At 43.2% G+C, this 15,057-nt stretch overlaps 1 protein-coding gene across 2 annotated transcripts in view; it reads left to right on the top strand.

Moving 5' to 3' along the window:
* The window catches only part of MALT1 (MALT1 paracaspase), a 619,135-nt gene that overhangs the window by 491,515 nt on the left and 112,563 nt on the right, over positions 1-15,057 (top strand). For both annotated transcript variants that reach the window (XM_086960480.1, XM_086960479.1), the window contains one exon: positions 12,057-12,234. In XM_086960480.1, the coding sequence (XP_086816606.1) occupies positions 12,057-12,234 (178 nt within the window). The remainder of the gene's footprint in view (positions 1-12,056; positions 12,235-15,057) is intronic.

Below are 15,057 nucleotides of genomic sequence, written 5' to 3' on the forward strand. Positions count from 1 at the left end.
AATGGTTTGTCTTTTTATTACACACTATTTGCCCTAGGGTTTGCCACCTCGCAGGTATTACTGCGTGGTACTCAATGTCCCTCTCAGAAGGATGAAAGTCTGGGCCAGAGCTACTGAGATTCCCTTCTGTGACTTGAAGGTCGGAGGAAGATTTCTTCAGAGAAGTCATTGACCCCCGAGTTATCTTGTCTGAAGGAACGTCAGATGGACTGCATTATGATTATTCAAGGTTATTTTAGTGCTGGGTCAATATATTCTGAGTCACCGGGAAAAGGAAGAACGATGCTGAGCTGAAGACTTAACTCCGCACATCCCTGGTTAGTGCTGATGGATGGCGAGGGAACAAGTAAACAGGAGGTCGGGTGAGAATTTGGAAGAGCGAAGTAGCTAACGCCACCAAATGACCTATGAACTGTAAAAGAGGGGCAAGCGTCTCGATGATCAAGCAGCTCCTGGGCGACAAGGCGCTGGATTCAAAGGATTCCCACAATATTTAAATAAAAGATAATTTACCTCTGTCAATAGACTCTTATGAAACACGTGTCTGGAATATATGGTACGTTTTTAAGGTAAAAGGTAAACGTGACTAACCAAGTCCATGGCGATTACACATGCGTTTAGGCGGGGCTCTTGTGACTCAGTAGTGCAGAGTGATACAGTTACCTGCCCCTCAGTACCTCAGGTAGGGCAGTCTGGCAGGCAGCAGTGGATATGCAGATATGCATTCAGTTTATCTGGCCTCGAGCGAGAGAGCAGGCATGTGTTCTGGCTGAGCTCCCCGTGTGGTTTGCTGGTGCCTTTTCCAGCTGAGGTGTCTTACAACATGTCCAGGAAGTCTGGATAGAGCAGGTCCCTCTCTGAGAGAGGGCTGGCTACAAATGAGCCAACCTGTTCGAGTTCCTCCTGTTCTCTTACATGTCAGTGAGATCCTAGAGTCTGTCATCACAGGTGGTATTGCACCTCGCTACACAGGTAAATTGTGTTTGCGGCATGTATCAGTGATGCACTGATGAGGATCAGCTAGAGCTTTGGTATCAGCCAACCTTGTGTTCCAAGTCTAGGAAGGTTAACAGCTTGAGCTTCCTCCCCTTAGTACCTTCTAACTCCAGGTCTATAGGCTGCAGATATGCAGAGTTCTCTTTGAGCTCCGCCTCCTGTATAAAAGAGCTTCTGTGTCTTCGATGACACACCTTGAAGCTACCCGCCTCCTCAAACGTGAAAGACTGGAGTCTGGAGGGCTGGTATCGCCAGGTCCCACTCGAGGGGCTGCTTTCCCTCTAGGCTGCATGGGGAGTGACAAACTCTGACATGACTCTACCATGACCATGACTTCACATATTTCTTTCTCTCCATCTGTGGAAATAGGAGAAGAGACCAGCTGTGGTGGCCTCCTTTTTAGCAAGACTGTTCAGGAGGAAATAAAATGGTCCCAGCGAACCCCCATTTAAACTAAAATATCCATGTTTTCCTCCTTCTGTTTTGGTGATGCCAAGTGAGACTGTTTGTGTACTCGTTAAGACAGAAAAGGACCCCATCCCCACGTCCCTGCAGATCGGACGAATGTTCAAACATTCATCTCTTACATATGCTGCGAGTGTTCTTCATAACCTTTCATTTTAACAAAAATCACTGCATATTTAATCATCTTAGATCTTCGGATATGTTCATCACTTTGTAATTTTGTGTAGGACCATGTGCTCAAAGTAGATTTAATCATAGGCATGAGTTCCTCTTTTATGAATGTTTCTTTTTTGACTACAAGCTTTTTATTTGGAGGTTTCATGTCATTCAAAAGCACCAGGGGTCTCATAAGGCTTTTATATATTTGTTGTCCTTGTTTCTCGCTAATGTTTTATTCATTTGTCCGGTTGAGTTGTGGATTCACAACCAAGAGGATTCTGGTAGTATAGATTAGTCCATGTACAGGGAGGAAAAAAAATTCCATTCATAGACTGGAAGTAACAAATCAATATTGTCAGGTTAAATAACTTTAACTTGCTTTTATATTTTTTATATAACAAGATGGATAGACAATACATTATACCTCACCTACATCCACTTGCTGGTGATGACCAAGAGCAAGCGAGGGGAAGAATAAATAGATGGGGACAGTGATAGAACGGGATTAGACCGTAAAGAGAGGGTAAAGGGGGCAGCAAGCACCACTGGTCCGGTAGGCCTCTTCCACTTAGTGAACTTATGTTGTTGCCTGTTTGGTTATTTGAGGGTACACGCAATATGCATCCTATAGATGATCACGTAGGTGCACCAGGCATGTCAATTCTTGGAATTCCTTTGTAAGGAACTGTAAGCATGGACCTAGGCTTTGTCAAATTGGAAAAGTCTCTGTTCAGAACCAGCTCTCAATTTTTATAGGCCCAGCAGGTCCCAAATTTAATGAAACCAATCGGTGTGATTTGATATTTTGTGCGTGCCCGAGCGAGCTAGGAGGGACTGTTTGGCCACACATAAAGTTAAAGTGATAGTCCGCCCACGCACCGATTTCAGGGGATAGGTCAGGGCACTATGGAGACAGAATAGGACATTGCTCGGGAGCCTAGGAAGCACAGTGTCATGGCTTAGATCAATGGCATGAAGGACTTCACTCCAGTACTGGTGTATCTTAGAGTAGTGCCAAAAAAGATGTCAGGGTCCCCGCCTGCCCACAACCTCTCCACCAGCTTGCATCCCCCCTGCTTCCATTGAGCTGTAGGTGCTAGAGTGTAATGCCAATAGTGCACCAGTTTGAGGAGTGTCTCTTTGCCGGAGGCGCTGCACGACGATGTGTTCGGCCTCTTTCTCGATATCTGACCACTCCTTAGGAGTGATGGGGCGTTCGCCTTCCACTTACCATCGCAGCTGTGCTGTTTATTTACTACAGGTTTGCGGGGCATTGACAAAGGCATAGATATCAGACAGTAAGTGTTTGTGCGTGTAATGAGTAATAAGCCATTTTTCAAATGGTAGCAATGGGCTACTAAGATGTGGATGTATAGAGAGCTGTGTGACCCAGTGTCTAATCGCTGTGTATTGCCATTGTGCTGTTGAGGGTAGTCTATAATTATGTTGGATCTGGTGGAAATCCATTAGCGCTGCATGGTCAAATAGGTCGCCTATTCTCTTGTAACTAGCCTGCTACCACAGTAGATATTCAGAGCCCTGACAAGCTAGGGGAAAATCGGGGTTCCTAATAATCGGGGTTTGGGAAGAGATGCTGGTGGACCGCTTCTTTGGTAATTGCACCCTATCCCAGGTACCTATGGTAGCCCGAAGTACAGGAGAAATGTTAATCCCAGGTGGCCGGTAAAACTTGGGCAGCTAAGTGCATCTTCCACATATGAATGCTAGCAATTGCCTGATCAATGAACCAACAGTATATTTCTGTAGTTGGCCTGTCTCATTCCACTAGATAGTGCAGTTGTGCAGCCTCATAATAATGTATGTGGTGAGGGATCTCAAGGCCTCCTTCCGTGGAGACAAGTATGCCTGTCGCTTGGCTATGCATGCCCTTTTCCCCGCCCATATGTAGTTCTCTATAAGGTGTTTCAGTTTGCCTGGACCTTGTGGTGGGGGTTGTAGAGTGACAGTTTGCATAATATGCAAGATTTTAGGCAGGAATGTCGTTTTCATTGACGCAAGTCACCCCAACCAGGACAGAGTGTAGTTCTTCCAGGTCTACAAGTCCGATTGTGCGTTTGAGAGAAGAATGTCATAGTTGCTTTCAGCTGTCTGTGTGGGGTGGATATGTAGGGCCAGATACACCACTCCCTGTGTGGCCCATGGGAAGGAAAAGAGGCCCTTACGGGTGATTTGGGTGGTTCGCAGAACCGTGAGGTTGAGTATCTGCGACTACTGAAGGTTGACTTTGAACCCAGGGGGCCTTCCCAAAGGCCTCTAATTCATTCATGAGTGAAGGTAGAGAGCTGAAAGATGTGTCAAAACTGTCATAGCATCGTCCGGGTAAAGGCCTAGTTTGGGGTCCCTCCCTCGCATGAGAATACCCAAAATTGTGAGGTTTCTATGGATACTTAAGCAACGGGCTCCATGTAAAAGCCAAAAAGGAGCTGTGACAGGGGGCATCACTGCCGAGTGCCGCGAGCAGTATCAAAGAGAAGAGATGTTAGGCCATTAACTTGGAAGGTGGGCTGGGGTCCTGTGCAGCTGCACCATATTCATGGTCAAGGCCCACCCTTTGGAGTACCAATTGTAGGTAAGGCCAGTGGACCTGGTCTGATGCCTTTTCATAATTGACTGAAAATAGGAGTGCAGGCACTTGAAATCGTTGAGTTTTGTCCAGGAGGTGGCAGAGACGTTTGGTGTTGTTGCTACAGCCCCTTTCGGGTATAAAACCTGTCGGGTCCACAAAATACTTAATATAGGTGGCTAGGTGAGCCGCCAGTATAATAGTGAAGATCTTGGTATCTATATTCAAAAGCGGGATTGGCGTATATGATGAGCAGTGCACTGGATCTTTACCTGGTTTGGGCAGGACCATGATGGTTGCCGCTTTCATGGTATCTGTTAGAGAGCCTGTATCACTGAAAGAATTGTACTATTGCGTGAGTATAGGGGCAAATGTTGAGGCAGCAAGTTTGAAAAGGTCAAGGGGATAACCCTCCTGCCCTGGGGTTTGCCTAGTTGGAGATGGGAAATCGCTGCCAGAACTTCATCTATTTGTATGTCACGATCCATATTTAAGTCTTGTTAGGACTCTAGGGCCTAGATGTAGGTAATTTTATTTTACCACTTCTTAAATACCAAATTTTACAGATTCGGTATTTAAAAAGTAGTAAAATAGAGGGGGGAGGGGATGTAGGTATTACAGAATCGGTAAATACCGAATCGTTAAGATTCGGTATTTACCGATTCTGTAAATACCGATTCGGTAATGCCATTGATTCATTTGGGCATTGAAGCCCATAGGAATCAATGGGCATTACCGAATCGGTATTTACCGGTAAATACCAATTCCAGCAAAGGTGCAGGGGGTGTCACTTTGACACCCTCTAGCAGCCCAAATACAGGCATGTGTGCCATGTGGCACACAGACATGCCCTAAGGGCATGTCCGTCTGTCACATGGCATAGGTGTGCAGGATTCGGTATTTTACAACCCAATTGGATTCGGTGGTAAAATACCAAATCTAAAAGGCCTTTGGGACTCAGAAGAGTCCCACCTATATCTAGAAGTTTCCGAATCGGTAAAAATACCGATTCGGTAAATGTACCGATTCGGTAAATGTACCGATTCGGTAAATTTACTGACTCTGTAAAATTGGCCCCCTACATCCCAAACACCCATTTACCGGTCGGTAACGGCCAAAATCGGCCGTTACCGGCCGGTAAATGGCCACCTACATCTGGCCATAGGTGTTCTATGGGAGCCTACTCTAAATAGGAAGAAGCAGCCCTCTCTGCTAGATCTTCAGCCGAATATAGATGTACATAGAAATGCTAGGTTAAATGACGTTAAAGATTGGAAAATAACTTGTCACATAATTATTGGGGTGGTTCAACAATGTCAATCTCTGACAGACTTCAAAAAGATGCAAAGGCATACGTCTTTGCAACAAGAGACAATCTCAAAGAAAAAGTGTAACCAGTAAGTCAGAAGCTCATGCTTCATCTCAATTTACAGGCGACTATATAGTAAGAAACACCTGTGATGTGTCCCTGTCTACAACAGTGTTTAAACTGTCATAGCTGAAGACCAAACCTAAAACCCTAGTTTCAATGAATTTATATTGTAAAACTTCAGGTTGTTGTGGAAGATGAAAGTGGAACGAGATACCCTGTTTGCCGTCGTGCAAAAAACATTGTTGACATACGACATTGTCTCTCCCCAAAGAGATGCAAGATGCCTCCCCAACTGGTCATAGATTGTCACTGAACATGCCCTGTTCTGCATATTTTAAGCCATTCAGATCACCGGACCGACTCATTACCTGAGGGTGGATGTAGATGGTTTCGGAATCCACAGCTATATGTTCAAAATAAACGTAAAGATTGTCACAATTTTAGATATCTAAACCTCTGCCCTAGTGTGTTACGATAGTTCCGTGGGCATATAGTGACTGCAGAAGAAGCAGGATCGGGGTAAAAAAATAGAATACCAATGTATTGGTCCACATCGCAGGAAGAATCTATCTTAGGGACAAACCCCAGACTGAGCTGTCTGTGGACACTTTAGTTAAAAGACCTATGGATATCAAGGACACAGACTGCTCTAGGCAACATGCTGCACTAAACACGACCAAACACAGTTTTCATTAACTGAAGTTTCAGTGGCCTCTCCAATTTTTTCGATTAGTGATGCCTATTTAAATCAGACACCAAGGACATACCACTGAGAAAAGAGAAGAGTGCACCACCTACTTAGACCATAAATAAAACTTGAAAGGAGACAGTGAGCAGAGGTATGTATACCCCAAAACTCACCCAATGGACCCTTAGATGATGGATGACTGTATTTTGGACTCTTTGGTGTAGAAAGTTAGGCCAAAATCAAATCTTCACTGGAGCAGAACATATCAAGACCCTCAAAATACCTGTAAAGACTGCAACTGGTAATCATTGACTTACAGCATAGACAAGCATCTAGCAGCCACAACAGGAAACTCTGCACTCATTATTGGCTACTTATTAATAAAGCACCACTCTTTGACAAGCGTAATAATCAGCAGGCTGTGAGAGGAGAACAATCTCAATAGGCACAGGATGCCCAAAAACCCCCATTGATAAGATGCCTGGGGACAAGAAACAGTTGCATCCACCTCTGCCGTAGGGCTACCAGAATTACAGGAAAAGTTTGGTAAAGCATATATGTAGTACTGCAGTGGACAAACCAGGGATTCCACCCCCTCCCAACAACACCCCTCAGCTTCGGAAAGCAGTGGAAATGGGGATTTGGAGCATTCTACTTTTTTGCAAACCTGTTTCCAGCAAGATTCTGAAAATGATTTCAAATGTAATTGAGGGAAATCAGTAGACCTGAAATGAGGACTATCTCCTAGCGAGTTATCCAATCCCCTAAGGTGGATAGTAGGTATGTTGTCCAGCAGGATTACCATTATCTAGGAAGAGATTGGACCATCCATCTCTTAGTGCTCAGTGATGCATGTTCCCCTATTTGTTTAAGGAAGCTTTCAATAGTGTATTGAATATGCAAAGCAAAATGACCTTGATCGAGGATTTCCGTATTGAGAGACAGGTGAATTGATGACAATTTCTTGAAGTTCAAAGATTTGTTTGATCCCTCCATCGACCTTGGGAGATCTTACCAACCTAGCCCGCACACATTGTTTTGAAATGTCTGTTGTCCGAATTATTAGGTAAGGAAGACTTAAAGATCTGTTAGCCCTAACCACTATCTCTTTCTGAATCTTTCTATATCTTCTGCAGTATCTCCAGCATTCCTCCCATAGATTCCATAATGGCATTGTCAAGCTGTTTGCAGATGCTTTCAGACAGCAAGAGGAATGATGACTTTTGATAGTTCGCCTGGAGGTGTCCTCATTATTATCCTAGTTCTTACACTGCTCAGACCACTTTGGACAGCAAGATTAAAAATCCGGTGACGAAGATGAGGAAAATGTTTTGGCTTTGATGAGGGCTTGTAGTTGATGAGTTAGGCTGTGTTTCCTTTTGGTGATGGACAGATTAATGAGATTGTGGATTTTTTATATCCAAGTAAAAAGACAACAACCAGAAAGTGGATAATGAAATTAAATGGGCAAGAAGCATTCAGAAAGCCTCTTTCATTTTCAATAAGCGGAATAGTGTTTCACTTATGTGACCACTGTCACCCGACAGATGCAATGATTGTTGAAACGTTACTGCCAACGTCCTCACCAGAGGAAATTAGTTATGGCCAAATTAGTGGACATTTGGGGAAAAGCAAGAATTAAAAAGCAGAAAAGGTAAATTTTGGCAAAATCTTGTACAAGTTTTAAAAAGTTTAATGCTCCCTGCCAAGGTAATTGTTTAAATCCGATGTTCCATTAATGTAATCAATATTGTGGTGTACGAAAGCTTGAAAGGAGAATAAGAGGAAAAAAAGGAAAGAGGAAGAAAAGAATGAACAATGGTTATAGCAAGATATTGTGGCAAATCCCAGCCAGCTTTCAATTAATTCGATTTCTCTGGACCTTTTTATTCAAATATGTAGTCAAGATTGTAAGTCGATGGGAAACAGTAGGCAGTTGTAAGCAATTCGGTATGGCACACATTCATTGCTGAAAAAAGTATTCTTTTTAGGCTAGGGCAAATATTAATTGCTGAAAATGTGAAACCTTGTGACCTATGATAAACACGAATTGCTAGAAATTGTGATCTGTGTAGAAAAGCTAGAACAGCGTCTCTTAAGTTTAAGTAGGATCAGGCCGTTTTTTTGGTAGTTGTAAGATAAGGCCTCCTTTTGCCTAACTGTCACATTGCAGCCTACTAGGAGTTGTGAATCGCTTCCAGGAAAGGGAGCTAAAGGGCTTGGCTGGGAGGAGATGTGACCGTCTCCCGACCGAATGGCCTATGCGGATGTGCCCACCAACAGTATAACCTTTAAAGGAGTATTTCCTCTCACAGGCAGATATACCTCACGCTTAGACCATTGCCCAATTAGCCAGAATGACATCAAACCTTGTGGGGGGGAAACCTGTTCCAAAACTGGTTTCCTGGGGGAGTTTCTCATTTCCCTAGACATACCTCAGGGGTGTGCTGTGAGCTCTCACCAGGGGAAGAAACGTTCTGCCATGTTGGATTTTGTCAGAGCAGGGCACTGTGGGATTGCTTAGGCCCAATCCCTCCAGAAATTGTCAATGCTGGCGGGGTTGCCCGTGGGATTTTTTTCCTATTGTTTAGGCATCCTACTCCCACCCACAAGCTGGTGGCAGGCCACAAAATGGCGATCCTTGGTACCCTTTTCAGAACACATTGAACTGAGGAAGACAGGAGAAGGACTATGCCTGCTGAAAAGCTGACATAAAAAAAGATGAGTGCATCAGCTGTAACCTGTGCAGAGAAACCCCAACGGATGTACCAATTCCCACTTTAACCAAGTAAAGAAGAGCTTTTGACTCTGACCTGGTGTTGTTCCGCCATATAACCGCAGTTGGAGCTCTGTGCTTTTGGAGCTAGATTAATCTAAAAAAATTTAAAATCGTATCTCAGGTTACCTAAATCAATTTTTTGTCACTTTGGTGTCTATTTGAACATAACATTTTACTTTTTTTTTTTTTTTTATAAATTGGAGTGGAATGGTTTTTGTGGTGTATTTTTGACTTATCAAAAGTTTTGTTCTGATAAATACTTTACAATGTTTCTTCTTACGTAAGCCTGTTTGCTTTGTGTTACAGCGACCTAATGGTTGAGCGCAAATTTAGATGACTGTATCCTAACTAGCCCTAGTAAAGTATTGTTTCATTAATACTTGAAGAGGACTACCATCCACTTCAACAAATAATCCACTTTCTCACAGTAGTCATCGGCATTAGGTTTGATTAATACCAATAGATTTTTTACACGATCTGTAGCTTTTGGCGGGTCGCAGGCACGCAAGCTGGGTTAGTACCTCTTATCATGGTATGTACTGTTTCCTGTGTTCTTAAATCTACTAATATGTTTTTAAATACAGTTTCCAACCTCAAAGTTAGTATTGAGACTGTGACCTAAATGAATTTGAGCTTAAATAACTCGTGTAAAGTTGCCTCAAATGTTATCACACTCTTTGAAGCCCTTACTACGCAGCAACTCCCAAGTGACATACTGTATGTTTGTTAAACGATAAATGTGTTAAAGGTAAAGGAGAAGTATGGCACACATTGTCTTTGACCTTTTTAATCACTTTCTTCCTTATAGTGCAGAAACTAACAAGGATTCTCTCATTAAGCATTTGGTGGACCATTTCTAAAGCAGTCAGACTTGCTTCCTCAGTGATCACCCCTCCTCCTCAGTGGAAGTTCCTTACGTCCATTCCATGTTTCTTCATCCATGATGAGATGATGCTGACACTGGAAAAACAATAGCAAAAACCAAGTAGAAAAAGATCAACGAGAAAACCAGGTGCAAGAGCAGGAAGATGATAGATACACATGAAACATCCACTGATGAAAACCATGTCCACCACAATTAAAATTCTTGGCCGAACTCCAAGAAGTAAAGGTCTCCTGAATGGCAAAGTTCTTTTGATGTCTGTATATATGTATTGGAGGTGGGCAAGGCAGCAAATTTACCAGGGCGAGCTGAACCAGGGGTCGGCTCTGTCTCTAAGAGTTAGTGCATGGGCTGAACCTTGAAAATATTTGACTCCTAAATCATGCAATAGGCATCATGTTAAAATATGATAAGGTGTCTTTAAAATGAAAAAAAAAGAGTATTTCCTTAACACATGGAAGTATTCCTCCTTAGTACATCAGATTATGCATCCGCATTGAAAAGTTTTTATTAAAAGTCAGAGAAGATAACTGGGACATATTCTTGTCTCTGCTCTGAGGATAATGTTATTAGTGAACTAAAAGACAAGTCAGTAGTAATGTGTACCCTCTATATGTGGCCTAGATTCTTACCATAGATGGAGCAAATTTATAGGCTACTAAATCATCACAAGAGAGGTTTTTGTACAGCACACATCCTAAACTCAGGTATTTGAAAGTGCTCTTAAATAAGATAATGAAAAAATAGGATATTTGCTGAAATAATGTATTTCCCTAGGGTCACAATAGTGTGACAACCAGGGAAGCCTGGATCAGTCCCATGTTTTCCAGTTTCACAGTGTGCAATTTAGCCACTATATAGGTATCTCTTTTTCATGTCAGAATTTATTATTTTATCCTCCATTCTTTTAGGATGAGATTGGAGCGCAATTGGCAATAGAAATCCACATTTTATTTCTCACAGTATGGTTATGCAGACTGGGGTTCAAACCAGGTTTCTCATGAAGCATGGTCGGCATTTGTAGCCACTTGGTCACATCCCCTTCTGTGAAAGCTTGGCTTAGTTTGGGCTCCAGGTTCCAGGAAGACCCAGAGTTGTCCATTGGGCTTGAGCCTGCCTCAAGCTTTCAGTGGCTCGGCCACCTCTAATATGTAGCGAGTATTTATATAGTGTGAACCTAGCTGAAAGGCAGCAAAGCAATATACAAGATCAAAGACACGGTCAACATGTAATAGGAGTGGTAGTTTGTGTGGACCGTTACTGCATCTTCAAATAGTGTTCTGTAAAGAGGGTAGTCTTTAGCTCTTTTTACATTTTCATCAGGTTAAGAGCAGTCCTGATTACCTACTTCTGAGATGTATAACCATATTGTGTGTCCTAGCACTCCTAGGTCATCTGCCTGAGGTCCCTGAAAAGCACACTAGATCTCCTCCTCCACGAAAGGATGGAAGCGTATCATCAAGGCCATTGCATACCTACATCCAGAAAACAGAGGGGCTAAATTTATCACACAATTCCTTTCCCCACTTAAGTCTCCATGCAGACTGTGAACAAATGCTTCCTATGTTAGGGAAAACCGATCACCACAATCGCCTTGAAGAGGTAACGGAACTGCTTAAATGGTCTGTATATGTTCTCAGCAAGGCTCGGATTCAGCTGTACGTCACTAAGTGTCCACCCCCCCTTTGTAACCACCACATTTGGGCTTCTCCCTATGTCTCAAAACAGAAGTGGTTGTTTAGACCCTGCTGATCCTTTTCCGATGCTAGAAAAATGAATGAGCCACATAGGTCATGTGTTGAACTGGTTTCCCATCTCATATGGTGGGTCCCCTCATAATACTTAGTAGTAAAAAGACTAGGCAATGCCTACTGTATTGCAGTTACTATGCTGTAACCATTCCTTATGTTTGTGTGTCTAATGTAGTAATATATCAATGACATGATCTCTATATTGAAAATATTATTATGAATGCAGGAAAGTACTTTGTTGAAAATGATAATTAAAGTGGATATGTGGGAGTGTGTCTTTTTTTACTACAATAGTGCAGGTTCATTAATGTTGTATGTTTCTTGTTTTACAGATGCTTGTATAGTGCACTCATTAAAATGATTTTGCTTTTCATTCCAGGTCTATTGTACTATGCTGGGCATGGATATGAAAACTATGGTAACAGTTTTATGGTGCCTGTTGACGCCCCAAACCCATACAGATCTGCAAACTGCCTCTGTGTACAAAGCATCCTGAAGCTGATGCAGGAGAAGGAGACTGGCCTCAATGTATTTCTGCTAGATATGTGCAGAAAAAGGTATTTGGCAGGCTTTAAAGAGTATGAAATTGGCATATGAACACTTTAATTCAGTGGACGTTTATGGCACATACAGTTTAACTTAGCAGCTGGATCGGAAGGGGTATTCGTAACACTAGATATGGGTAGGTTTGCAGGTGGATGTTCATTTTGTGTGTTGAGCAGGTGGATCTGCTCTGGTTTTTTCACTAAAAATGTGTTATGCCCACCATGTTCCTGATCAGAACCAAAAGATATATCATCTAGCAGTTAAGTTATCACCTAATGGTCACTGGGTCTCAGTTTAAGGTCTAAGTACTAAGACATTTTAATAAAGTTGGTAATATTGGACAACACGTTGTGGCAATATGTCCATTTCATCACCTATCACTTGCTTCTAGCACTGATGGCGTGGAGTAAATAAAGCTGCTTCATGTGACTCTGACATTGATCTAGTGTTGAAAGGTAACCATGGTGCAGATTCCCAGCATCCATCTTTGTTTGAATTGACTGCCACATTTCTCCATTCCTTTTTAGTGTTCCTCTTACCCTGTTCTGTGGACTTTCCCCTTCCTACCCTTTTCCCATCCCTACACTTGCTCCATTTACACCTTTCTCTCCATACCCATCTCAAATGGAAAACTGCCTTTACAATGGGCAGAGCCATGTGTGCCGTTTAACCGCAAGTTATGCTTTAACCACGTGATGTAAATAAATAATTTACTCTCTTAATTTCTATGCAGGTAAGTACTTAATCAATAATAACTCAGTTCGGATGAAAGAAAACAGAGTCCGTGGTGTTAGAGTTCTAAGGGGTTTTATTCCTTAAAAGGAATGGTCTGAATCAGAATATCATGTTCTGAACACCACACAGGGTGTCAGAAGGGATAGAGTGAGCGCGCCAACATTTTATTTACAGTACATAGCTTATATACTTGAGTTACATTATAGGAATCAATACAGTAGGCGTAACAGCTGAGAGAAGACAAGATAACAGTATACACGTGGTACAATTACGTAGACAGAAGGCGTAAACTAGGCGTAACTGGAGGTGTGTTCTAGAAACGTCACAAGTAAGTGACACATGTGGGTGGCACTAAATTAGAGATGTTGCAATGTCAGCAGAAATCGGAAGCTTAGATGCGCGCGCAGCTGCATGACGTGTAATTGGAGGGGTACAGGGGACTTGACATTTGCACTGACGGAAAGAGACAGAAGTCTGGCATGTCAGATCAACTTGTGCTTCTATCATATCTGATATCTGATGTTTAGGAACTAAGCTATCTGGGCAGAAAGGTCTCTAGAGCAGAAGCTATTCTATACTAACTGTGAGTGCGTGTATAAGCGCCTGGGTGTCTGTATGAGAAGCGTGGGGGCATGGGGCCTTCCATGGAAGCATGGCAACAAAAGCTATGAATTACTTGCACAGAGACAGGTCGGCCCTTTAGCCCTGCAGCTGAGGAAGGATGTTTACTGAAGCTAGCAGGCAGGAATGTATTTTAGGGGAGGGAAACAGATAACTCGAAGGTTATAGTCAATCTTGGCAGGCAGCAGGCTGAGCTAAGCACGGAGGGCCGCGCTAGAAGTAAGTCAGAGTTCACAGGTACGGGGGGCAGCCTGGGCTGCTCGCTCTCAGAGTCAGAGAACAGAGAGGTCTGGATGGCAGAAATTCAGGCCTACTTGGTCAGAGCTGAAAAACGTGTAGGGTACACCTCAAAAAGACGTTGGCAAGGCATATTTAAGAACGGACCATTGAACCCATTCATGGTGGGTCTGAAAGAAGACATGTTAACGGTGGACGCAAATGTATCTGCGTCTTCATAGCTGGCACAGGAGGGAAGTTACATGCACTTTAACTCGTACATGGAGACGGTGGGGTACTCGCTAGGGAACATAACTTGACCATAAAATTTATATTACCTCACACGCATATGCCTTAACCACCCATACGCATGCTTAATGCAGTGTGTGGTCTAGATGCTGGGATGGGCGGGCCCAGGAACAGGAAGGATTGTGAGAGGACGTGCTGAGATAAATGGGTCTGGGGCCGGTTTTGGGGGGGTTCGCTAGTTCTTAAGGGTTGGGGTCGGTTCGCTAGTTCTTAAGGGTTGGAGTCGGTTTTAGGCCTCGGGGGTTAGGGTAGGTTTGAGGGCTGGGGGGGGGGTGGTAGTGTTTAGGGCTCAGGGAGGTTGGATAGTATTTAGGGCTCGGGTTGAGATACAGTTTAGGACTTGGGTGGGTTGGGGTAGTGTTTAAGGCTCTGCAGTGTTTAGGACTCCGGGTACTATTTAGGGCTCGATGGGGCGGGGTTATTTTTAGGACTCAGGGCGGGGGTTTGGGGTGTGACCTTTACCATACAATCATTTACTAGTCGTGGCTTTACCATGAAATTGCATGGTAAAGGCATGCATGGTAAAGGAATGCGTTGGTTAGACGCATCCGTTTTTTGGGTCGCATAGTGGAGGCACACGCAGTTCTTACATACAATCATATGGCATGGTTTCCGCTCCAGTATATATCCCTTCTTTGTCCAAGCTAATGGGGTCCTTCAGTGCTCCCCACTTTTCTCGTCCCTGCTCCGCAGTCTCTCCAAACCCACTTCACTTCTTTATTATCTAATCAACAAACTTTGCTTCCTTGTTTCGCTTAATTTGAGCTTGCTTGCTTGCTAGGGTGATGGGCATATTGAGTGTAGTAAGTCAGAATGCTGAGCTATAGTTTTCATATGCTCCAGACTTGTTGTGAACACACCAACGCACCTGGATTCTGTAAGGAATTTTTTGCCCATGTTTTGTTGATTGGTCCAATTCTTTCCCCAGAGAAAGTGTGTTTAGTATGTGTTCA

Source organism: Lissotriton vulgaris, chromosome 3_1, assembly GCF_964263255.1.
Source record: "Lissotriton vulgaris chromosome 3_1, aLisVul1.2, whole genome shotgun sequence".
In the NCBI taxonomy this organism is placed as follows: Eukaryota; Metazoa; Chordata; class Amphibia; order Caudata; family Salamandridae; genus Lissotriton; species Lissotriton vulgaris.